Genomic DNA, 25,255 nt, shown 5'->3' on the forward strand with positions numbered 1-25,255 from the left:
AGGGAAAGAAAGGGAAAGAAAGAAACATAATAACAAGAAAAGAAGTACATCAAACACCAACACTCAAAAAGTCAAGGCCACAGACCACAGAGTGTGTATGCAAGGACGATTGGCAGCCAAAGAGTCAAAGGGGAAAAAAGAAGAACGAAAAATCGAAGATCTGACGTCTGTCTGTACAAGATGGAAGTAAATCGGGAGGGTCAAGAGAAGTATTTTTTTCACTCGGAGGGGTATACCAAGAACACATGCCACATATATCACACCACGTTGAAGACAAGCTGGGGAACAAAGAGATAGAGGTACAGATAGGGAGAGATATTGAAGAGATAGGAAACAGATGGTTGAAAGAGGGAGGAGGTGAGGAAAAGAAGACCCCACGCAGCCAAGACAGACACAGAGAGAGACAAAAAAAAAGCTAGATTTTTAAATGCTTATGTAGGGTTGTGAAAGGAAGGGTAGAAAAGGGAGCAGGTGTGCTCGGAACGAAGTGGTGGAAAATGAAGCGAAGAGTATCAGTGCCGGGATTCCTGTCCTTTTACCGATGAAATTGATTTATTGCTGGTGGGCGCTGTGGGCGTCGATGAGGGCTGTAATCTGTTAATTTGCTGTTCAAAATTGATATGAAGTGGTTACTTACTCTGCAAAGTAGAGGCTTGTCCTTGGCGCGATTCACAGGCACATTGGAGCGTATTTCCGTCCAGAAAGTCGAGCAGGATGCTATTGGGCAGTTCTTGCATATCTTCATCGGGCAAACAAGGTCTCCGGAACTCGGTGAGATGATAGCGTTTGGTCATGTTGCGGGTGGCGGCGTCGTTGGTGCCGGGAGTGAGAACGACGAACCCGTTCTCGTCGATGCGCATGACTCGTCGCTTCCAAAGTAGAGTGTCTGGGAACTGGACGTTGACTTCGCCGATATCGATAGGCTCGGAAGTATGAGAAGTGGTGGATTTCGGGGCCTCGCTGGAGCTGTTTCCAAATGTGGGAGCGTACTCTTCTTCTTTGACTGATGAGCTTAGGGCACCAATGATGCTACGACGAGAAGTAGATGTAATGGAGGACATACGGCGCATGAGGCGTGAGGCGCGGGATGCCTTCTTGTCCTCGGAGGTGGGGGATCCAGATTGGGCAGGTTCGCTAGTCCTTGGGCGAGACGATATAGAGAGTCGGCTTCCGGGGCGGGATGAAGGTGGTCGACCAGACCCGGTGGATGACATTGACATGCTTCGGTCCTCAGGACGAGAGGCCGAGGCGGTCGATGCCTGGGATGACACAGGCTCATCGGCCATCTCGTGCTCCACAGTCAGTGGGCTGGCGTGGAGGCCAAGAACATCAGACTCCGAGGGCTCGACTCCAGATGAGCCCGGGGAGATATCTGTATCACGCACAATGCGGGCCGTTACAGAGATTGAGTTTGTGCGGCGCGTGGCATCCACAGACATACGTCGAGGGTCATGGCGGCTCACGCTCGGCGGGCGGCTAAAGTCTTGCGGGTGAGCGGAATGCATGGTTGGCGGGATGGCATCGGTTCCGCTGGGCAGCGATATGGAGGCGCGCTTGCGAAGGTTCTCAAAAGATGAGGCAGCCGACGGTCCAGGCACGGGCGGATTCGAGCCCATGGGAGTGCCTTCCCGGCTCGAGAACTTCTCTAGAGCTTTGATACGACTGGAAATTCCGGAGGAGACATTGATCTTCTTGGCCATGAGTACCGGTGTAGGGGGACCATTCTCATTGTAAGAGCTAGAAACCGATCTTCCTACTGCCAGTGCGTGCATGGCGGAGGGGGACGCGGCAGAGTACGGGCTCGAGACAGCACGAGAGCTTCTCCAACCATGGTCACCACCGTTAGGGGACTTGACAGAAACCGGTCTTGCCTCCTGAACAGTGGCTGATGTCAGCTCCTCCATGAAGGAATCGTCAGAAAGGAGATTGTCGTCGTCAGAGTACTCTGGGGTGGGTACTTGAATAGGCTCCAAGTGGACCCGCCGCCTCTGATCCAAGGGAAGAGGCTCGGCCTTTTGGGCAGGGGAATACTCAGGGGCGACTTCGTCTATCGGACTAGGCTCGACAGAGACAGACACGGACGCGACCGGAAGCTCGTTGTCGGCGCTTTCGGGAGGGGTGATAAAGGGAGTGACAGGAACGGGATCAGATTCAACTGGAGGCACAGATGTGTCCGGCGAATCTGCCACGGGTGGAATAGAAGACTGGAATTGGGATTGGGGGTCCTCAGATTCCGGTTCTGGGGCCTCGGAGGATTCAATTTGAAGTGGGACGTCGACATTGCTAGGTGGGGCAAGATCAGGGATTGCGGAGTCCTCAAGGCGCGTTTCAGCTTCAGGGGGTGTCTGCGGTGTTTCGGCCTGAACAGTCTCAATGGGTGTAGTAACGCGCTCAGAATTTGTAGTATCAAGGACAGACGCGACAGGCGAAGCTGGGCTAACCTCGGGCTCTGCCACAGGAACATCAGCGGTCGGTTCTGGCTGAGACTGCTCCAGAGACTCGGAAGTCTGCTCTACTTCGGAAATGGCGGCAGGCTGATCCTGGGAATTAGACTCAGAAATAGCCTCCACGGCTGCTTCGGGAGAAGGTTCCACAGCTTCTAGAACAGGCTCGGGGATAGCTTCAACAGGCTCAGCAGTGGGCTCAGGGGTAGATTCGGGCATCAGTTCAGGGACAGGCTCAGGGACAGGCTCAGGGACAGGCTCAATAGACGGCGCGATAGTTGACTCAATAGTTGGCTCAATAGTCGTCGGCTCAGGGGTAGACTCAGACATCGAGTCAGGAACAGCTTCAGGGACAGGTTCAGGAGCCGAGGGAGCTGCTTTCACAGGAGTCTCAGGTTGATCTTGCAGGACCGTTTCAGTCCCAGACCTTTCAAACTCTAGTTGAGGAGCATCTGCAAGATTCTCCTTATTCTCTTCCAGTTTTTGGACCTCTTTCTCCGGCTTCTTTCCCTCTGAAACCAGCTGCTTCTTTTTGGTCTCCTCGGCCCGCTTAGCCATGTTCTTTTTCCTCTGCTGTAAAGCCTTCATCAATCGCTCTTTCTCAGGGGTCAATCCAGACGAAGTAGACAAAGCCCCTAGCGACTTGGCACCCGGAGATAACGGAGGCCTGGAAATTGGAATTGACGGAGGTGGAACAAGCAAAGGTGGGACTGGTGGTATACGACTAGTAGGCTTGACAGCGAAAGTGCTTCCCTGAGATCGAGGACGAGGGGCATCGGGGTTGGGCTTCCGCACGGACGAAGAGCGCATATTTGTAGGCAGCGACGCGACAGGTCTCTGGTCTGCATTCCTAGTGCTACCTGCTGTGCGGGGTCTTCCACTGCTATCAACAGACGGCCGGGGTCCCAATTTGACCTTGGGAGTGAATCCAGCAGCACGTTCCAGATCTCGGAGTGAAGGGCGCGCGGATTGAGTAGACATGCGTGCCTCTGACGGACGGGGGAATTCATCGAGAATGTTGCGGTAGCGGGAACTGGAGCGTTCGAGGTCGCTTGACTTGGGGGACTGTGCTGCCGATGATGATTCACTTGGGCTTTCGCGAGATTCACTGGGACTTCTGTGAGACGGAGCCCTTGAGCTTGCCCGCGATGGTGGGAGCGTGGTCTCATTGGGAGTTATATGAGACGGAGCTCTTGAGCTTGCCCGCGATGGTGGGGGAACGGGTTCTTCAACAACCCTGTCGCTATCTGGTGACATCGATTGTAGTTCCGGTGGTGTTTCTTCAGGGGGTGGTACTATGGTGGCTTCGGATTGAATGCTCTCTGATCGTTGATGGCTCGCAATGGGAGCTCTCTGGGCAGTTTGCATGGACCGCGGGGCCTCATCCTTGTTACCATTTTCCTCTGCATCCTCTGTGATTTCCATCAGCCGACGACGGCGGAGGGAACTCGACGAGGAGGTGATCGAGGTCGAAGCGGTGTGGAGGAGACATGCGGACGACAGGGCGCTTTCGGTGAGATCAGAGGCTTTAGACAAAGGGAGCACGGTATCGTTCGGGGTAAACTTGTCGGTGACGGAGGTGAATTGGACATTGCTTCGAGCTGGGAGATGTTAGACCAATGCAGATGCGAAATGACTGTGCGGGTACCTAGTATCAGGCGAGATAACCCCTCCGGCATATAACGGATGATCACTTTCCTGCGCCGATATTGGAGGAAGCCGTAGAGCGGCGAGCATTCCTCGTAATTGTCGATGGCATTTCGAATCTCGGGCACCCCGCCTGTTCCTCGTTCGAGCAGGGCGACTTCGTCTCTGGCCACATAATGCAGCAGAAACCTGAAACACAGGGGGTCAATAACGGTGCCCTGTCACACGGAACACTTCATATAGGGGTCACTCACCACCCGCCCGCGTCGGCCAGAGCACTTTGGTAGGCTTCAATGACCACGGCAGTATCTAGCCCATTCAACGACATGGCGTGGGCCGCATGGAGAAGGATAGGCGCAAAGCCGAGGGGAGAAGTTAAGGAGAAGAGGTTCTAGGCCGGAGAAGTGTGAATGGGGCGGATCGGATCTCAAGATCGCGATGTGCCCAATCAAGGTCAGCCTGGCAGTTAGAGACGAGAGAATCCGCGTTGATAGTCGAACCTCTCTTGGATCTCAGGGGTGGCTGAACTCCACACTTGCGGTTATCCCAATTTAACTCGCCATCCTGAAACACGGCATTCGTACTCTTTATAGAAGCTCCGACTGCTCACCTCACACATTCATCCTGTGGAATGTGCGACTTGGTACTTTTGAAGCATTCTAGTGGTACTCGAAAACCTGAAAATCTGGATACTCGAAGACTTGAATACTTCGGCACTTACATAGGCACGTATGTAACTGGACATAGAGCTAAGTCAAGGACGGAAGGAAGGGGATCTCAGCACTCCATGTAATTTTTGACCTTTCAAAGGTCAATGGCAACAATTGTAGAAATAAACAGTTGAGATGAAGTTTACTTGTTTCAACCGCTGGACTCCGCCTACGGAGTCCCCCGAAGGCGGGGGATACCAAGATCCTACTTAACCACTGCAATTCCCTAAGATTCCACGGAATGTCCTCACACACACCATGACCGACCTTCCCCCACCATCGACGATCACCAGCCTACCCCAGGAGGCCCAGCTTCGGGTTCTGGACACACTGTTCGAGCCTTCACCAGAGCTCCACCAGCTGATGATCCCCGTGCTCGCGCAGAGCTTCTCAACTTATACAGCTTTGATCGATGCAGTAGGGGCTCGCATGTCTGCATTGTCGGCGCAGAATTCCCCGATTGACCGAAACGTGCTCTTTGGCATTCTGGGCTCGCATCCCCGGCTCGGCCGCGCTCCAGCCAATCCGGAGCATCTGAGTGAGCTTAGCAAGAAAGAACAGGCCCAATTGAATACGGGCGCAGAGGAACAGGCTGAGAAATTGATTGCGCTGAATGCTGAATACGAGGAGAAGTTCCCTGGCTTGCGCTTTGTGTAAGTTCGCCTGGTGTAATCGGTATGGTCGGGACTGATTGTATACAGCACATTCGTCAACGGCCGGAGCCGGGACGTGATTATGGTGGAGATGCGCCAGCGCATTGATCGCGGTGATGCCGAGCGCGAGATTGAAGAGACGATTCAGGTGAGTTTGATCTGAGTGGTTGCTGCTTGTATACTGACTCGACAGGGCATGTGCGACATTGCCAACGACCGAGCGAGAAAGCTGCAGGCGCGCATTTAAGAATATAGATCTAAGCACTACGTGTATATACAATACTGCGTAAATATAAATAACATGCAGTGGAGAGCCTTCGAGAGCCTTGGCCAATTCTTAGATCTTATCAAGCAAAAAGGGTCTTACTCCACCCGTTTGATGTCATGTCCATCCGGTGTTTGCCGCTTTGCCGCTTTTTTCCTCATCCCACACTCGATGTATTTGTAAATATTTTCCGCTGATGGACGACAATCTCGCTCTGCCAACAAGTCCGCTAAGGGACAAGTCGCCTCTCCGAGCCGCGACATTCCCAGGTGCGTTGCGATTGTAATTCGGCCCAAGCCTATCACGAGCGCATGCGAAAACAAGGAAATATGACATGTCAATGAACATGCTGACACAGTCCAGGCTCGGTCACATCAGACGTCGCATCGGGCTCGAGTCATAGTCAAGATGCGCGCACTGCCAAACGACCGCCGGCGAGTCCGCTGCGCGAGAATGCCTTACACGAGACGAAGACCGAATCAAGTGCTATAGATCCGCTATCGCAGGTAGGTCTATACGGGGTCATGTGCTTGTCCGAGCTGACACGAGGACCGTGCTTAGCATATCATCCAACGTACAAATACTCAGAAATCCATTCCTCTGAAATTGCTGGGGAAAGCGTCATATGAAGCTGAAGCTGTGGGTTCGGAATACAGCCAGCCTGAGCAAAGTTCTGCCCCGGGCGATTCATCACCGACAAAGGCCCCCAAGGAGAAGAAGTGAGTTCTCAAATCCTGTCCAGTGGGGACGTCACTCCGGCTTTGTGTCTCCAGTGCATGCAGGATTCACTGTGATCCCCCGCATAGTCAGCTTTGGAAGATTCCCCCCCCCCCCCACCAGGATCTGGCCGGCCACACATATATAGACCAGCGACTGACCCATACCGTGTTTCAACCCCATAGAAAAGGCGTCTCTTTCCTCAGCCGAATCATCGGGAACAAAAAGAAGGATCAGCTTTCTGAGCCGGAAGATGAAACCTCAGAACCGGAGACTAACCGCATGTCCGTCGACACGTCTCATCCAATCGGATTTATAGCTCGGCATCCTGGACCATCAAAGTATCTGAAGGTGCGCGCCCATCACAAAAAAGAGAAGATATTCAATCGGGTATTCTTGGCCCAGGAACTCGAGGGTGGCGGCCCACCGCCAAAAGTCGCAGATAGGCGGATATCGACATCATCCGCTGTGCCGCAAAATGGCGACCATACCGGACGGGCTGTTTGGGCGCTTGTATTTTCCAAGGATGGAAAGTACTTGGCTGCTGCGGGTCAAGACCGCAAAGTGAGAGTTTGGGCTGTTATATCTACACCGGAGGAACGCAAAGATGCGAATGGAGAGGAAGCGAAGACGCCTGTAGACGCGCATGATACGCCTAAGCTGAAGGCGCCTGTGTTTCAGCCAACGCCGATTCAGGTGTATGAGGGTCACAAGGGAAGTATCTTGGATCTCAGCTGGAGTAAAGTAAGGCACACGTCAGATTTGATTGGGAAGACTGTACTAATCGATGGATTAGAACAACTTCCTGCTATCCTCGTCGATGGACAAGACAGTGCGGCTGTGGCATATCTCTCGGCCAGAGTGTCTTTGCTGCTTTCAACACAGCGATTTCGTAACCTCGATACAGTTCCATCCGCGTGACGACCGGTTCTTCCTTGCTGGATCACTTGACACGAAATTGCGTCTATGGAGTATCCCTGACAAGAGTGTTGCCTTTGTGACTGCGGTTCCCGACATGATTACTGCAGTAGCATTCACTCCTGACGGCAAATACTCTATCGCTGGGTGTCTAAACGGTATGCTAAACATCTACGACACGGAGGGCCTGAAAGTATCGGCCCAAATCCACGTTCGTTCGGCTCGTGGGCGGAACGCAAAGGGCAGTAAAATCACCGGCATTGATACGATGATTGTACCCGAGGGCGATCACCAAGGTGAAACTAAGATTCTGGTTACCAGCAATGACTCGCGCATCCGGATGTACGATTTCAATGCTCGAATTCTGGAGGCCAAGTTCCGCGGCAACGAGAACACCTGCAGTCAGATCCGAGCCACCTTCACAGACGACGGCAAGCACATCATCTGTGGAAGTGAAGATCGTCGTACATATGTATGGCCCATTGGTCAAGTGGAAGGAGACTCCGAGAAACGAGCTGTAGAGGTCTTCGAGACACACTCCGCAATGGTGACCGCCGCCATCTCCGCACCAGTCCAAACAAAACAAGCCCTAGCTTTTTCTGAAGACCCAATCTACGACATCTGCAACCCACCACCAGTAGCCCTAATGGGCCCCGACTCACCAGAAAAACCAAAGCAAAACGGAACAAGCCATAAGCGCTCAGCCTCCGCACCGCGCCTATCAATAATCAGCAAAATGGCCCACGAATCCCCCCTCCTACCTTGCCCGCTCCAAACACCCAGACGGAAACATAATTGTCATCGCCGACTATTCAGGCAAGATAAAAATCCTCCGACAAGACTGCGCCTACCACAAACGCCGCTTCGAAAACTGGGACGCAAACTCAACCATCTCGCGCCGTATCCTCCGCCGCTCAAACTCCGGCCGCCGCAGCGTATCATCCTCAATCGGCAAGGAATCCTCCCTCAAAACACCCTCGGAGCGTATTATTTCCTGGCGCAACTCGGTCATCCGCCAAGGCCGCTCCAGCACCGAAGGATCGCGCTCCGGTCTGCGCACCCGCAGCCCATCCCCCCAACACCGCAATGCAACCTTCCGCCTATCATCCTCCAGACCCTCAAGCCTAGGTCCAAACGAATCCCTTAGCGCGTTCACACACTCCCCACCACCCTCACCCCGCCGAGCAAAACTAGACAACCGGCGCACAAGCGAAGACGTAACCCGAACCAACCACTCGCGCGGCCAAAGCAACGGCCACGCCAACGGCAAAATCCCACCCGCAGATAAAATCCCCTCAACATCTGCAGACCTAGTCGCAAGCCAAAGAGCAAAAGACAACCCGCTCTGGCTACAAGGCGATCACAGCTACGCGTACTGGAATAAGATCACGCACGACGCGATGGCAATGCGCTCGCGTAATTCGAATGATCTTCTTAGTCCTGATAGTGCTCGCGAGCGCAAGGTGAGTACTGCTGGGAGTATTCTTAGTAGTGATTATTCTTCTGCTGGGGGTGAGGAGGATGATGATGATGATGTTCTTAAGTGCGAGAACTGTCGGGGTACCAGTTTCCGCAGTGTTAAGGGGCGAGATGGGACCCAGAAGCTTATTTGTTCGCAGTGTCATCGGCCTGTTGATTAGGGGTGACGGACGTGGTATGAGTGTGAATATAGAGGGTTGGGTAAGGATATGGATGGTGACTTTGGGTTGGTTTGATTTCACTACACTTTGGCGTTTTCTTTTCCGTTTTCTTTTGGGTTTGGCACTGGGGATGATGTATGATGGTGTTTTCTGTTTTCTGTTTTCTTTTTTTTTTTTTTTTTTTTTTTTTTTTTTGGATATTTGTTTCTTTGATGTGTACATTTATGTGATTGATGTCTTGGAGATGTGTATAGTATAAGGAACAATGAGATATGAGAGACGCATGAAGATATAAGGCTCAGGACCCCTATCATTTAAATCAAAACCACACTCTCCCTTTTCGAAGCTCGTTTAGCAATTATGTGGAGTCTTGTGTGGGCATCAAGACAATTGTTGAGAGCGGATTTTAGGTGGCTTTCATGAAAGATATGACCACGCAGCAGGCAGCAGAAGCAAGAGTAGGCGATGTTTGAAGAGCTTCATAACCAAAACGTGTGGACCGGAGTTTCTTGTTGTGAATTCAGTCATCATTTCAATCAAAGCGTTCCGAGATGATGAAGTCGAATATCCCGCACTGGCTGTCTTTTTGTTGATTGAGGAGGAGGATAATACCTCCAGCAACTGGATGTATCAGCAGATACCCAAGTCTTTTCCACTCTTGCAGTGATCTAGATATTCTCGGAGAGGCGACGGGACAGCACGAAGCAGCCCCTGAAGAGATGAAATTCTTAGCAGGAGCCTACAGCAATCTTCAATTAACCAGCTGATGGACTTGATCAAAGGAGGTGTGCTCTCAATGACTTGCAGAGGCAGCTGCGAGTGTCAACTCGGTCAAAGTGGCGTAAAGGCAACCATCTGGCGCAGCACGTTTCTGCGACGCAGAAGCATATTTAGTCTTGAGCTGATTTATAAATAAGCGAAGATGCTTTGTCTATTACAGTCTGGAATGCTAATTCAGGATTCTACTGGCGTGGTCAATGAATGCTTGGATACCAAGGTTTGGATTCCATGGCCCAATCGTTCGCCGAATACAATCATTGTATGCTAATTTGTTAACCAAAATACAATATGGAAACACCCATTGCATCTAGACTGGCATAGGCTTCACTGCCTCCCAATACTGTGCCTGAAAAGCATTTTTGTTCAACCCGCGAGGATTCCGGCCATATGCCACTTCAAATCCCCGGATTGGCAAGCCAGGTATGGTGATATTCCCAGCTGTGTCATCAGTCTCCTGGAAGTCAAACCCAATCCGCGTGCCCAATTTGAAAATCTCATCCAAGGACAGCTGCACGAATGGTGCTGTTCCATACATCAAAGGGCCAAGGTTAATCCATCGACCACCGGGGCGGAGTAAGCGATGGATATTTTCGATGTATGAGACCAGGTTACGGGCAGTATCAATGAAGAATAATGTCACGATAAGATCGTATTGCCCGGTCTGTTCAGCAAATGTCGTCGTGAAATCTCCTTCGATCAGTACGACCGAGGGGTCACTTAATTGATCTGGGAATGTGACAGGGCGCTCGAGGTCTGCGGTCGTGGCTTGGTGAGACCACCAGTCCGCGAAGGGATGGAACGTGATACTTTGCGGTTTGGATCGAGTGGAGATATATCTGTAGGCCAAGTTCATATACGCCGACCACTCATTCATCACGACATCAAACCCTGAAGTTATGATTAGATCAGTCAACACTTTCTAGAGATCCGATAACACACTTACCCCCAAGCTTGTGAATCTCATGGGCTAGTCTACCCAGCCCTGCCCCAGGCAACAGAATTCGTAGGGGCTTGTCGTCCGTTCGAGATATCAGGGAGAGTGATTTCAGAATACACGGAAAAGACTCTTGTCGTTCGGTGTGACCCTCTTCAGCCCAGTCACGAACAAAATGCTTCATACTTTGCGAGACACTAGTACGATCAGCCCGCCGGCCCTCGGCCTCAGCCTTCTTGATGAACTCGTCTAGTTCAGACAATGTGATATTGTAGAACTGTAATCCTGCTTGCGCAATTGATTGGGCAACTTTGGCATTGGCTTCTAGCAGCTTCTCTGCTCTTTTCAACTTGCCAGTGTAGTTGATGGCTGATTTAAGCAACTAGTTCCATTAGCATAATCCACGGGCCAACTAGAAATGGAATATCTAGATTCATACTAATCTCTGCTGCTGCGGTGTCTTCTTGTAAAGATTTCTCCATCTGTTCAGCTCGGATTGGGTCGCATTGTGGTATTGAGTAAATCCATGCAGTGCCGTTAATAGTCGATATCGAGGGTGGGAATGATCCCATTTCCCACTGGATCGCTCAAGAGTGCGTAGGAGACGAGAATGTTCTTCCTCATTCTGGAGTAACATTCGCCCCGGATCATGGGCCACAGGAAGTTTCTTCGCAAGAAATTGGCGACTGATTTCCTACTCACGATTAGCTCCACTGAATAAGGGACCCTTTGTGAAGATTGCTCTGTACCTCGATTTGGGGTGAAAAGTGTATCCCGAACTCGATCCATGCTACACATATCAGTACGAGGAACACATGACGTAGCATTTTAAGCACAATAACGGTTTGGAGATATGGAATCGTGAGAGCGAAAACCTCGCTTGTGGTCCGAGGCAGAATGAAAAAGCCGTGCAGGCTCAAGGTCCTCACTGCCAAGGCACTGGCGGTTTTGCGCAATCTCTGGCTGCTCAGGTTACCATAATTCACCTCGTCAAGTCGCGCACATATAACCTGGGCTCCGCCTCACCATCTCTCTACTGGCACTAGTGATGCGAGATCTGGGAAGACGTAGAAGCACAATGTCACCTCAGTTTCTACTAAGACCTAAGAGGTGGTTCGTCCAAGCCCGAATTCTGTAATAGGGATATCCACCATCGTCGACATGATGAGAAGTCATGTCTTGTTTGACGATGTTGAATGGCAACTCCGTTCTTCATGGGGCTGATTTTCACGAAGGCGGGTTGTAGACGTTACTGTAAGAAATGTATGTGTTTGCCAAGTAACCGGCCTCCGTCCATCTTGCTTTCTTACCAAATAATACTTGCGTAACATAATTACGATATAAGACCCAATAGGTCAAAAGAGTGAAGACAAAGTCCAGGTGCTAAGAAGAAATATGATGCTCAAATTCGAAGGTCATACCCAGTGTGACTTGGCAGACCATGAACTAAGATGCAAAAGCCTTATCAGCATCCACGAAGGCAGCATCGACCTCATTTACAAAAGGAACCACCTCACGATAGTGCTCTTCCGTCATTGTACGCTTCATGGCCGTTTCAAAGTCATCCTTCTCCATCCTGAGACTACCGAGCATTCCTCGGGCAACGTACGCCACTCCAGCTTTCTTGAACGCGGGAGCCTGACGATAGACTGTTAGCTTTTATACTTTGAAGGGTAGACAAAGAAGCAATCTCGGACAAACCTTTTCCTCGGCGGCGCGTATGGCGCTGATGAAATCTGGCTGCAAGCCCTTGTAGGCACGCATGACCTGGTGCTTATCGTCTCCTTCGAACGGATCAGTGTTTCCCAGGTTTGCTCTGGCACCCTCGGCTGTCTTTTGCGCGTTATAAATGCTGTGAGCAACAGGAATTGCGCCCATGAGGCCTCCGTTCCAACGGTCCATTGCATCTTTGGCCTTGTTGATGCTGATGTGTACTTTGCTAAGGTCGTCGACAGTTTGCCGGGTATTTACAGCACCTAACGCTGAGCTTGCCGCTAGGGCGACGATGAAACCAATGTTTGTGATGCTGGAAAACAGCATTATTGCGGGGGAAACTCGTTGAAGTTGGAGGGCGAGATATGATATGAGATAGGTTTGAGTCTGTATCTAAGGGGTTGAAACTTTTCTTTGCTTCTCCAGATCATTTTTTGATTATTTTGTTACGCGAGGGACTGTCTACATTCCGATGTACTTTTTCGGCCAGGAAATATGGACAGAAACCCAACCCCCTCCAAAGCTGTCATTATGAAAGGACTTCGATCTTACCAGAAAAAATTTCAATCTAAGGACCAGCCTAGGAAGGGTGATGACAACCTGCATTCCTTCACGCAGTATGTCACGGTCTCATAGTGCGTCCATGTGCATCACCCTACGTAATCCCTACTTAATCGTCTTCATATCCAGTCTTGTACTGCAGGTGTGCTCGCCAGACCGGTCTTCATCCGTGAACTACTAAAATCGAATGCTACGAACGAAAAGTTAAGAGTATACTGGTTTCGATTTCAAACTCAATTCTGCGACAGATTCAACTTAAAATGCGCGGTCCATAGCTCCATTTCTACGCACTTATAAATTTTTGGCCATGCAAGGGGGTTTTTTATAATGACCATCTTCACACCCACCGTATCTCAGAGGACAGAAAAATACCCTCTACCATCGATCAATGTCCCGATATACATTGGCCACAATGATATTAAAAACACACGGAGAGGAAAGCCTGAAAGTGCCCCATCAGTATACGTGGGAATATGAACTGAAATGGTATTTCCAGAATGTGAACTGGTTCTATGTGATGTGGTTTGTGGGCACGCCCATTCCTATGGCATTTGCAGCCCTGTATGTTCCTGTTCAGTGGAAAACAGCCCTGCTAGCCGTGACTTATGGTGTTGGGGCAGCCTTTGGCATCACAGTCGGTTAGTACAACTGGGCGCACCTAGCTTCTTAACACGAGCACGAGTTAACTCGGAACGAGGGTATCACCGACTCTGGTCCCACCGGTCATTCCAAGCATGCACAGCGATAAGAGTACTCCTCGCTTTTTTTGGTGCTGCCCAGTGTCAATGGTCTATCATGTGGTGGGTATACCACCATCGTGCCCATCATCAGTACACAGACACCGACCAAGATCCGTATAATGCCCGTCGGGGTCTGCTATTTTCTCATATTGGATGGATGCTTGGCTACAATCCGGAAAACTGGGGTCCAGTCGATACATCAGATCTAAAGAAAGACCCTGTTGTTGTTTGGCAGCAGCGATACTATGTCCTTATTGCCGTGACGGCTTGTCTTCTGCTCCCAACTGCAGTTGCATACTATGGTTGGAATGATTGGCAAGGTGGATTGCTATACGGCGGACTCATTCGCGTTTCCTGCGTCTCACATTCTACCTTTTTGGTCAACTCAGTATCGCATGCCACTTGGGCCGGAAAACAGCCATATACTACCAAGTCGACAGCACGGAATGTTCCTCTTCTCGCTATTTTAACGTTGGGAGAGGCAAACCATAACTATCACCATGCCTTCCCTTCTGATTATCGGAATGGAATCGAGTGGTATGAGCCCGATATGTCAAAATGGTTGATCTGGGCTTTGGGGAAACTGGGTCTCGCGTCAGATCTCAAGTTTGCTAGGCCAGTTGAGATCGAGCTATCACGTCTACGCCATGAAAATAGCAGACAGCATGCGCAGAGCCCTGGTTATGTTAACAAGACACCTCAATTACCTCGGATAGACTGGGTGAAGTACATCAGTCTGGCCAATAGTGGTCGTTGTTTGGTCTACATAGGAGGATTTGTGCACGATGCAACAGAATTTATGCAGGACCACCCTGGAGGGTGCCACCTGGTTCAACAAGCTATTGGAACTGATGCGACGGACGCTTTTTATTCTGGCTTTCATCCTCACTCTCCGCACGCCGAGGCCGTGCTTGCAAGTCTGCGTGTGTTTCGCGTTGATGAAGTTGATGATATACAATGTTCAAGCTAAAGATTTGTAGAATTTGATAACCTCTCACTGGTAACATCATACTTTCAGTTCTCGTCTCATTAACGATCAAGGTAGAATAAAGCCATTCAAAAAACGCGCATTGATACTGCTCACTTCCATTGTTATTTCTTTTTCAAAATGCCCTTAGAGTTGGTTGATTGCATTCGAGACGGGAAAGCCTTGACGAGCGATTGAATTATACTGTATGTTTGAAAGTAAGGCTCAAATGTGCTATGATGTGTATGCCAATAACAGTTGTACCAACGACGTATTATAAATCACCCGGGATAATGAACTGCGATACAAAACCCTCACGGTAAATCAGAACGATCGATCTTGCAATTTTCCCCATCCATATTTCCGCTGTATTTAGCCTTCAGATGTTGAATGACCACTCCAGCCAGACCATCCACAGTCCTTCCTTTTGAAATCTCAATAAGACTAACCTCTATACGGAGATTCCGACGCACCCAGCTCCTGATTTCGATCGACATGAGTGAGTCAATGACCATGTTGGCGACTTGATCATCATCCATGTCCTGCCCCTGAGCAAGATGCCGCGTGACCAGCTGGGCGATTTCCCTGCGGATCGTGGCCTCCGTCTCTGGTTCGCTCAGTATAGCTGGGTTTTGCTCGGCCCGTTGTAGAAGAGACTTGAGTTCGTCGTTGTTCACCTGAGAAACTTGTTCACCTCTGATCTCCAAATTCAAGTACAGGGCAAATCTTGCCTCCGGCACCCACAGCGGGCGGCATGTTGGATCAGAGGTATGCTTGGTGTTGCCCACTCCTGCAATGATGCTACATGATGTACTTTGCAAGCATGACTGGGTAATGGTAAGCTGCAAGCCCTCGATCACATCTTTTTCCCCCAACAAGCGGATCGAGGCAGCCTGGCAGAGCTTCAGGGAGTTGGGATCGCGGCTCACCAAACCAGCATCCTCAACTGGTCCGAGTCTCAGGACCGATGAGGGCAAACCTAGCTGTCGCCGATATTGAGTGAAGCTGTCCAGGAAAGTGTTGGCAGCAGCATAGTTAGATTGGCCAGTAAAACCACAAGTTCCAGAGGCTGAACCAAACACCACGAAAAAATCAAGGGGGTTTCCCGACACTGCGTGGTGCAAATTCCAGGTTCCTTGAACCTTTGGTGCGAGGCATACGTTCCAGTCTTCATATGTCATTTGGCTAAAAATTCGATCCTTGGGCCACGTCTGTTAGCATCCGTGAATGGTAGAAGGGAGACCTCCATCTCTTACCCTCAAATTCGAAGACATCTGAATAACCCCTGCAAGGAGCTTGCCGCACTGCGAGACAGCATGATTTACATCTTCTTGAGAAGTCACGCTGCCAGCCACACATATCACTTTGCAGCCTTGGACTTCAAGCTCATGAATAAATGTCTGATCATCCTTGGATTTGCCAGCAGATCGAGATAAAAACACCAAGTGCCTTGCCCCATGTTCTACCATCCACGTTGATACCAAGCGCCCAAGACCACCAAGACCCCCAACGAGCAGATAGGAAGCGTCTGCAGAGAAAGATAAACTGGGTGTTGCCACAGAGCAGACAAGATGCTTAGGGTCTTCAGGCATCTTCAACAAGATCTTACCCATATGGATGCCTTGCTGCATGTAGCGAAATGCATCCACGACCTCTGACGCATCAAACACCTTGACTGGGCGAATGGGGCCAATCTTGCCCTCTTCATACCAAGCCAGGAACTGGGAGATTAGTCCGTCAAACACCTGGGGCGTTTCATCCCCTAACTGCACGAGGTCCACACCGAAAAAGGCTCGGTTCTTGCCAAACGGAGTCATACTCATCACCCCGTTGGTCAAAAAATCCCTTTTCCCGAGCTCAATCATTCTCCCAAAGCTGGCCACACATTCCCATGAGGCATGAAGCAGCTTTCCGGCTAGGGAGTTCAAAACAAGATCGACTCCTCGGCCATTTGTCTCTCGCAAAATGGCTGGCAGAAACTCGGCACTCCTAGAATTGAAGATCCGATTGCGAGATATACCGAAATGTTCTATGAGATATTGGACTTTCTCCTCACTCCCCACGGTGGCAAATATCTTATCAAGTTAACTTGGTGCTGGAGACAAGACCTACTGTCACGTACCTCAGCGCCGATGAGTTGACATATGCTTATAGCAGCCAAGCCGACACCGCCACATGCGGAATGAATCAAGACAGTCTATGAATCATGTTAATAGATGAAAATGTAATGAATGTAAGTTTCGCTCAGACCTGTTCCTTTCTTAGCATGCCCAGATGGATGAACGAATAAATCGCTGTCGCATATACCGACGGCATGGTAGCTGCATCCTCAAGAGACAAAGTGTCCGGGAGCTTGAAACATCTCTTGTGAGAGATAACAACCTGATCACCAAAGATACCGGAGCTGGTGATAGCTACTTTATCACCCGGGAGCAAGCTGGTCACATTAGCTCCGACACGACGAACGATACCGCTTCCTTCGATGCCGAGATCTTTCTTGTCCCCAACGACACCCATAATAACCATGACATCCTGCAAGCGAGTCAGATCCATAAACCTAGAGATGTTTTGTAAGGTCAGCAGAACTTACCCTGAAGTTCAAAGCAGTGTAGTGTATATCCACTTCAACCTGGTCATCTGCCACTTGATACTCATCAACAGTAGTCCAGTGTAGTGTATCGACTAGGCCATATTCATCAAGATCTAGCTTTTTAGGCAGGTCCTTTGAGTGTTGTATTGGCTGCATCTGCATCGGAGATGCCCAATGGCACCGACTCACATGCACCGCACCACCCTCAAAAACGAACTCGTACTCTGGATCTAGATAAGAAAATTGTCGAGACCCTTGAATCTTTTCATAGACCTGCACAAGTGCATTCGCCGCTGCGTCGTCAAATATGTCACTTTCAAAGGTTGAGATATCAAGCGTCATTTCATGCCTCAAGGCCCGAATGAAACCCTGGACAAATCCAAACCGAGGGTCTGCGCAACTAGTCTGAGTTAATTTGGTCACCCAGAGGAACTGTCCGCCTTCCACATTGGTAATATATTTTTGAAGACCACCAAAGTCCTTTTGTTCCATTCTAGAGAGAAAAGGGCTGTTGGATTCCAATAGAGAGACGATGCATTTGTTAGAGGGTGGGTGGTCAGCCAAAGTACCCCAGTCAACTGTATGACCCTTGGCCCGAAAGCAGTCAGCGACCTCCATTGCCCAGCTGCTTGGATGGTCTTGGTCTTCAACCAAAAGCAGTATCTCTTTAGTGTTGGGTGGTGCTTGAACAACGCTTGAAAGCATGGTGAAGTTGCTCTGATATGGAGGGTCCACGTCGTATGCCATTGCTTCATTCCCTGTGAATCCTGCAGCGCGCAACTCGTGGTCCCATCTCTCTGGCGAGACATACGGCTTGTTAGGTCTTCCATCACTTTCTCCAAGCCACCAGCCAGGAAGAATGCCCTAGATAAATAGTTAGTGTGCGTGCTGTTATGGCATAGCTGGGAAACTTACGATGGTATAGTCAGTTACCAAGATCTCTGGTACCCTCTGTCAGTCTCTTATAATATGTGAGCATTAACGGGGGATTTATACCGGGATGCAACTCATGAAGGAGTAATCGTCCATTTGGCGCGAGAAGCATATGCACATGTGCTAATGATGCTGAAAGTTGAGGCGTGGCATGAAGAACCTGGTCCTATAAGCAAACAGTGTAGAGGCAACAGACCGGCACTCACATTGGACGCAATGACGAGGTCGAAGCTATTTAAGTCAAACCCTTGCTCCTTGGGGTCTTTGGTGATGTCAAGGATTTTATATTCAATACTTACGTGACCGGCAAACTTTTCTTCTGCGGCCACCAGAAATCCGGGAGAGAGATCTGTGAATACATATTCTGAATACAACCGTGAGCCCTCAGGGGTTTGCAGATGTTTCAATACTTGTCGTGTGGCACTTCCTGTTCCAGCGCCGATTTCCAGGACACGAACTCGAGGATTTGAATGACCAATGAGTGATAGGAAATGGCTCCAGTTGCTCAATGGTTGGACCGATGCATAGTATCTCTCCAAGCGGCTCTCGGCCATGAGAAGCTCTAGAGGTGCCATTTTGCCGCTCGAGAGTGCCCAGGAGTTGTCGTAAATAGCTTGCATACACTCTGCAAAAACAGAGAACGCGCCTCCTGGGTTTTGCAATGGCGCGACGAAGTTTTTGATAAGAATTTGCCGAGTTTTTGAATCCATTGAAGCCCATTCTTGTGATTCAGGGAACATTGCATTCTTGCCTTCACGAATTCTCAAGGCCTCAGAATTGACCCAGCTCTTCCACTTCACAAGATGAGGTGGCTCAGGGGTAACACCGACAAGACTATCACAGGTCTCTAGGATATAGAGAAGACTGACTTTTGCCAAGTCACGTACTGCAAGGGCAGAAGGGTTGTCAGGATTTGACTCGGCAAGGCTTTTGGGAAGCAACGTATTTGTGGGTAGCAAGTCGATGTCCGGTGCCCACCTGATCTCCGATATCAGCGGAACGGTGCATTGTTCGGATCTCTGATTATCCAAGGAGAAGAAGATAGCCTTGGTCAGGGAGAGTGAGACGATATCATCGCCTATCAAAGTTGCATCTCCGAATTGATTCGTCCTTCCCCCATCCCTGACTTCAACTCCAAGTCTCATCTGCGAGGCTGCTCCTCCAATATAAACATACTCGATAGCTGCTGGAATGGCCATTCTGTCAATGTTGCGGGCCATGCCATGGGCCGTTGCAACACTCATCAATTGCAAGCATTGATCAATCACAGTTGGATGAAGAGTATACCGGCTCGCTGGAGTAGTACTCTTATCACAGACACTTGCGCTAGCCGTGTACACTATAGGACTGACGGAGATATCAGTAAGGCCACGGAATTGAGGGCCATAGTCCAAGCCTCGCTGAGCTAAGGTCTTGTACCATTTTTCCGAGTCAACTGGGCGAGCATGACACTTTATCTCTCTGATCTTCGGCGAATGATCGTAATGCGCCCTCACTTCACCATGGCAATGTTTGATCCATTCGACGCCATCATGTGCAGTGATAGTGAAGGCATACCATTCAGAGTCCACGAGGTCGTTGAATTTGACTGGCCTGAGGGTTGTAATGAGTTCCGTTTCTTCTTCATCCCTCAAGGAAAGGGGCGACTTGAAGAAGATATTCCTTATTGAATAGTCTATACCACTGGGGCTGAGTTGCTGGATTGCTTCGCCTGCCATGGCGATGTATCCAGCGGCTGGGAAGACAACTTGCCCTTCCAGGACATGTTCCCAAATCCATGGTACCTCTTCCAACCGCAATAGATTTCTCCAGGATGGCTCCAAGTCAGAGGATTCAGGAACTCGGGCCCCGAGGACCTCATGATGAGGCATGCCGCGCAATCTCCAGTCCCGAGTCGCCCTGCTTTCATGCCAATATCTTGTATTGTGCTGCCATGGATAAGCTGGAAGGTCGGGCAAGGTGATACCAGAGCCATTGATCATCAATAAATCAATTGGCAGACCATTGCTGTGAATCAAACCTGCGGCAGAGAGTAATAGAGACCGAGAGTCATGGTCATTGCGAGTGAGTGTTGGGATGTAGATCGGATCTGCTTTCAGACCCGCAGCTCGAGAAATCTGCCGCAAGGGTCCTGAGAGAGCAGAATGCGGACCTACTTCCAGAAATCCCGACTTTGGTGACTCACGAAGAATACAGCTAACTGCTCCTGAGAAGAGAACCGGAGACTCCAAGTTGCGTCGCCAATACCCCGCGCTAAGCTCCGTTGGATTGATAATGGTTGTTAAAGTCACACTTGAAAACATCGGAAGCATCTCCTGGTTATATTTTACATGTTGCGAGATGGCAGATTCATATAAAGCCCCTAGGGCGCGCATTTGGTCTGCAGTCGGTTTAGAGACCATTAGTTCGGGAAGTTTGGGGAGACACTTACAGGAATGATACCCAATGTTTACTCGAAGTCGCCGACATAGCACGTCTGGAAGATCTTCTTTGATCTTTCGGACTGTACGCTCGATTCCATCCTGATCTCCAGAAATTGTCACACTTTGTGGACTGTTCTCACAGGCTACAACGATACCGTCGTGCAGGAAATGTGCAACATCCCCACTATTCAAGCCCACGGCTGCCATAGCACCTTTGCCTTCCTCACTTTTGCACATCTTACCCCGATAATATGCAATGATTATAGCTGTCCTTGCTGTTATAGCACCAGCTGCGTAAGCAGCAGCAATCTCCCCACTGGAGTGTCCAACAACTGAAGATGGCTTCACGCCCCAGCTTTTCAGGATATTGACCAATCCAATCTGGAGCGCGGTGCAAAGGGGTTGAGAGAACTCGGCTTTGTTGATACGGCTGGATGCCCCCATCTCACAAAGTTCGTCTGTCTCCTACGTTAGGGTGTTATTTCCATTCCGTAGGGGTAGGTTACTCACGCTCCAATGACCATTCAGGGGAGTCATTCAGGTCCTGCAACACTTCGTCTAAGTCTTTTATGTCGTTTCTGAAAGTTTCAAAACTGTGTATCAAATCCTTCCCCATAGCTGGCCACTGCGCACCTTGACCAGTGAAAACCCAAGTCAAATCAGATGATCCAGCTTTACTGACTTGAAACGATGAGGCATCCATTGCCTTTTCGGGTCGGGCGACTGCAAAGGCGCGGTGTTCTAAATGCTCACGCCGAACACCAAGAGTATAAGCTAAGTTGTGCAAGTTCTCCGAGTGAGTGTTGGCATATTCGGCGACATCTTGAATCCTAGCTTGTAGACTATCTGCACTCTTCGCCGAAACGACAAGAAGTCGAGCACCGTCGGGTTCAACAGATTCAAGCTCATTGTCTCCACAAAACGAGGTGGTGGAATCTAGAATGACATGCACGTTGGTACCTCCAATTCCAAAGCAATTGATGCTGATTCTCTCAGCGCGATCGCTCGGCCATGAAGTTGGGTCCAAAGGAACTTGAAGCTTGGCCTCTTTGAAGGGAATCTTAGGGTTGGGTGCGTCAAAGAAAATATTTGGTGGTATGGTTTTGTGCTCGAGAGAAAGTACAGCTTTAATCATGCTGGTGATTCCTGACGCGCCTTCCGAATGACCGACATTGGGTTTAACCTGCCACTATCAATGAAATATGACCCATAAAAAAGCAGCAGTAACTTACAGCTCCCATAAGAATCCCATTCTGGTGGAATAATTTCGCAACAACAGTGGTTTCCGCAGTGTCACCAATGATGGTACCGGTTCCATGACACTCAAAAAATGCCGTTTGGGCCATGTCACAAATCATAGCCTTTTCATACGCCTTTCGAACAAGCTTCTCTTGGGAAATAGAGCCAGGTGTCGTGATGCTTGGGGTATGTCCATCACAGTTGGTAGAGGTCGAACGAATGACGGCTCGGATTGGATCATTGTCTCTGAGGGCATCACTGAGTGGCTTGATGTAAAGAGCATTGACTGCTTCACCGCGGCCGTAACCGTCTGCTTTTTCATCAAAGGTTCGACACACCCCAGCCGGTGATAATACCAAGTTGCTGGACATTGTGGTGGTCATTGTGGGGGTCATGATTAGATTGGCCCCAGCAACAATGGCTGAAGAACATTCCCCAGAATATAACGCCTGACAGGCTTCATGCAGGCCAACAAGCGATGCAGAACACCCAGTCCGCAGGGTCATACTGCAGGTTAAAATCAGCTATCCATCCACCTATCTATGCCTAGTATATTTTCACGAACCTTGGTCCTTGGATATCAAATTCATACGAGATTCGATTCGCCAGAGCATAGTCGCCTGTTCCTAAGACATGATATCGATCGACACTTTGGGGATCCTTGCTGACAAGATCTAACCAGTCTTCCCCAAAAGTCCCAACAAAGCATCCAATATCTTTACCTCTCCAGTCGGTCTCCCCAGCACTTTCAAAACACTCCCACACGATTTCCAGTAGTTTTCGCTGTTGAGGGTCCATGCGTGATGCCTCATATGCAGTGATCGAGAAGAACGGTGCATCAAAGTGGGCGGGATCCTCCTGTAAAAAGTACCCACGTTTCGTCCGCACTGAGTGAGGTTTTGACTCGTGATAGAAAGAGTCAACCTTATAGCGCGTCTCCGGGACCTCACACAGACCGTCTTTCTTGTTGATCAGGAACTCCCAGAAGTCTTCCGGGGAACTCACCCCACCAGGGAGTCGCAAGGCCATGCCAACGATCGCAATTGGAGGACAGTCTTTGCCACACGGTGCTGCCGAATTAGAAGGATGGTCCGCGTACGATTTGCAATAAGAAGTGGAGGAAAGCTCCGGCTCAGTTCCATCCATCCTAAGCATTGTCGCATCTTTGATCAGCTCTATCTTTTGGTCGAGCGTGGAGTCCATGGCTGAGGACAGTGAGGACCGAACCTAGATTCAGTCGCAGCGATGAGTACGTCAATTGAAGAGTGATAAATGATGAACAGATAAATTATAGCAGCCCAGATGTCAGAAAGAAACAGCGCAAGATCGCACCAAGCAAATCCTTATTTTAGGTACTTATACGAACAAAGCCAATAATATTCAAAGCCATCCTACGTTCAGCAAGGAAAATTATGTAAGGAGTTCTGCAGTAGATGTCGGTGTAGACCGTGGGAAACCGCATGGATCATGTCAAGCAAGGATATTATGGACCATCTACAAGCCTCGCGGTAAACGCCGAAGATGAGCTTATACTTAATCGAGGTAAATGCCTTATATTGGATCTATCTGAAAGATACGCATGCATCTGCTTGTACGCATGTCCTAGATCAAACTTACCTCACCAGGAACGCGGATACCGAGGTACTATGCTTGGGTCATTCCTTTGGCTAATTTGGATGCGGGTTTGAAATTATAATGCTTACCTCCAAGCACGAAACTGATAAGCTAAATGCAGTCTTGTAGCTATATAATTGAACATGACAGGATAGCGCGAATGGATTGCCAACTGTAAAGCGATCGCCTGTTGTAGAAATTGAACTCGAAGTCATATATGGAAAGTAGACTTATGATAGTCACGTAATATTTGGCTCCCCACTACGACTAGATCAGATGTTACTAATCACGTAACTAGCTCATTTTGTATGCCACAGAGCGCCTCTTCAACTGATCGTGGGCGAACTTTGATTGGCGCTCGATACGACGCTTGAGGAAGGCCTCTGGGTCATGGTCACCCAAGTCAAGGCCGAAAGGGCCCTTTACCTGCTTTAGATGGCGTGACCGCGAGCAGTCAACCTTCCAATCACGCCAAAACCGCAGGATCATCTGGAAGAAATAAGGTGCTAACAAACTACTTTGCTGGAAATCGACCTTGCGGGCATCTTCTTTCAACTGGCTTGGAATATAGCGATGGAAACGATCCTGCATTTCACCGCACGTCCATGAGACGTACAGGTCTGTGGCGGCGTGCACAATGCCCGTCGTTCCTTGAGCCAGATGAGCCAGGCAGACTCGCGCTACCAGGTCAACGGGGGTTTCATCGCAGGGCGGATGTGCTGGGAGCGTGTGCTCGAGTTGTGACAGTCCCTGATTTGAGTTCCCCAGTATGGTGTGGATATAGAAATGGGCTGGTGTTGCCCTGTTGATGCCATATAGGGGATAAGGTTCTTCAATGGCGGGCGCGAGAACTGAAGGCCGCACAATCAAGATGGGAAATGCGTGTTCTTCGTCCAAGATGAGGCGCTCAGCTAGATGCTTGGCTAGAGAATATGGAGAAGAGAACTGGTCCGCATCAGCTGATGTCCCCGTGGCAAGTATCTTTTCCAATTCCTCCTTTGGGTTGGGATGCAAGGGGTAGATCTGCTCCTCGATCAGACCCTCAGGGAGGAAGCTGTTCACATGTGTAGTGGAAATATGCAGCAAGCACTGCATTTGCTTGAAGTTATCGAGAAGAGCGGTCAACATCAGGTGCCCCGTACAATTGACCAAGATGGTTTTGGATAGTTCCAGGTATAGATTGATATCGGCGGCGCTATTTATCACCACTGTGACCTCTTCTTGAAGGAGCTCGAGATCTGCGGTTGCTAAACCAAGGCTGGCCTGGGTCACGTCACCCAGCAGGAAGTTGACTTTGCCAGTATCCAGGATTTCATCCACCTGCTCTGGCATGGAGTCCTCCCATTTTTCAATGGCTTCTCGGATAGAACCTCGGACAAGTACAAAGATTTTCGAAGTTGGAAGTTGAAGAGCGAGTTTATACAGGAGACAGCCTCCCAGATTGCCAGTGGCACCTGTTAAGAAGATCACCTGTCCTCGGTACCATTCCGGGTCCAGCGTTGTAATTTTGGTCATCGTGAAGCGGTTCTGAGAGAGAAAACCATCATGAAAATTCCAGAGACAAACTGTAGAGCAATAAATGGACAATGAGCAGGGTAAAGTCGGAGCGGTGAATGATACACAGCTCCCTTGCTTGAGCTGTCAAGTGAGGTCGTGCGTTGTCGGAAAGAACGCAATAGATGAAATGAGAAAAAGCGAACTGGCCGTCAGCTTGATCTATTCAGGGTTGATCTAAATGTCATGGAAGCTTGCCGGCTTCCTAATATG

General features: G+C 49.7%; 8 protein-coding genes across 8 annotated transcripts; 3 read left to right on the top strand and 5 right to left on the bottom strand.

Annotated features, from left to right (window-relative positions):
- Positions 1–552: 552 nt before the first annotated feature.
- Positions 553–4,419, bottom strand: N7508_003350 (uncharacterized protein; the record flags this gene model as incomplete). The annotated part of the gene is made up of 4 exons (XM_058461416.1): positions 553–587; positions 638–4,045; positions 4,093–4,280; positions 4,346–4,419. The coding sequence occupies 4 exons, from the start codon at positions 4,417–4,419 to the stop codon at positions 553–555; spliced, it is 3,705 nt and encodes a 1,234-aa protein (XP_058321993.1).
- A 640-nt stretch (positions 4,420–5,059) lies between these two features.
- Positions 5,060–5,701, top strand: N7508_003351 (2-oxo-4-hydroxy-4-carboxy-5-ureidoimidazoline decarboxylase; the record flags this gene model as incomplete). Its single annotated transcript, XM_058461417.1, has 3 exons — positions 5,060–5,454; positions 5,503–5,602; positions 5,648–5,701. The coding sequence occupies 3 exons, from the start codon at positions 5,060–5,062 to the stop codon at positions 5,699–5,701; spliced, it is 549 nt and encodes a 182-aa protein (XP_058321994.1).
- A 214-nt stretch (positions 5,702–5,915) lies between these two features.
- N7508_003352 (WD40 repeat domain-containing protein) lies at positions 5,916–8,994 on the top strand (the record flags this gene model as incomplete). Its single annotated transcript, XM_058461418.1, is given in 6 exon segments — positions 5,916–5,988; positions 6,083–6,225; positions 6,308–6,438; positions 6,622–7,297; positions 7,344–8,151; positions 8,171–8,994. The coding sequence occupies 6 exon segments, from the start codon at positions 5,916–5,918 to the stop codon at positions 8,992–8,994; spliced, it is 2,655 nt and encodes an 884-aa protein (XP_058321995.1).
- A 1,087-nt stretch (positions 8,995–10,081) lies between these two features.
- N7508_003353 (uncharacterized protein) lies at positions 10,082–11,535 on the bottom strand (the record flags this gene model as incomplete). The annotated part of the gene is made up of 4 exons (XM_058461419.1): positions 10,082–10,662; positions 10,718–11,090; positions 11,148–11,402; positions 11,458–11,535. 4 exons carry the CDS (start codon positions 11,533–11,535, stop codon positions 10,082–10,084), a joined length of 1,287 nt encoding a protein of 428 aa, XP_058321996.1.
- A 619-nt stretch (positions 11,536–12,154) lies between these two features.
- Positions 12,155–12,748, bottom strand: N7508_003354 (cell wall mannoprotein 1 family protein; the record flags this gene model as incomplete). The annotated part of the gene is made up of 2 exons (XM_058461420.1): positions 12,155–12,346; positions 12,410–12,748. The coding sequence occupies 2 exons, from the start codon at positions 12,746–12,748 to the stop codon at positions 12,155–12,157; spliced, it is 531 nt and encodes a 176-aa protein (XP_058321997.1).
- Positions 12,749–13,370: 622 nt separating this feature from the next.
- Positions 13,371–14,692, top strand: N7508_003355 (acyl-CoA desaturase; the record flags this gene model as incomplete). The annotated part of the gene is made up of 2 exons (XM_058461421.1): positions 13,371–13,620; positions 13,821–14,692. 2 exons carry the CDS (start codon positions 13,371–13,373, stop codon positions 14,690–14,692), a joined length of 1,122 nt encoding a protein of 373 aa, XP_058321998.1.
- A 311-nt stretch (positions 14,693–15,003) lies between these two features.
- Positions 15,004–23,077, bottom strand: N7508_003356 (Fum1p; the record flags this gene model as incomplete). Its single annotated transcript, XM_058461422.1, has 13 exons — positions 15,004–15,888; positions 15,946–16,764; positions 16,812–16,886; positions 16,940–17,221; positions 17,280–17,411; positions 17,469–18,143; positions 18,195–18,220; positions 18,276–18,372; positions 18,419–20,592; positions 20,644–21,093; positions 21,146–21,818; positions 21,868–22,381; positions 22,440–23,077. 13 exons carry the CDS (start codon positions 23,075–23,077, stop codon positions 15,004–15,006), a joined length of 7,440 nt encoding a protein of 2,479 aa, XP_058321999.1.
- A 705-nt stretch (positions 23,078–23,782) lies between these two features.
- N7508_003357 (Male sterility NAD-binding) lies at positions 23,783–25,003 on the bottom strand (the record flags this gene model as incomplete). Its single annotated transcript, XM_058461423.1, has 1 exon — positions 23,783–25,003. The coding sequence occupies one exon, from the start codon at positions 25,001–25,003 to the stop codon at positions 23,783–23,785; it is 1,221 nt and encodes a 406-aa protein (XP_058322000.1).
- Between the last annotated feature and the right edge of the window lie 252 nt (positions 25,004–25,255).

This window comes from Penicillium antarcticum, assembly GCF_028974205.1.
Source record: "Penicillium antarcticum strain IBT 31339 chromosome Unknown utg000003l_segment0_segment0, whole genome shotgun sequence".
Taxonomy (NCBI): domain Eukaryota; kingdom Fungi; phylum Ascomycota; class Eurotiomycetes; order Eurotiales; family Aspergillaceae; genus Penicillium; species Penicillium antarcticum.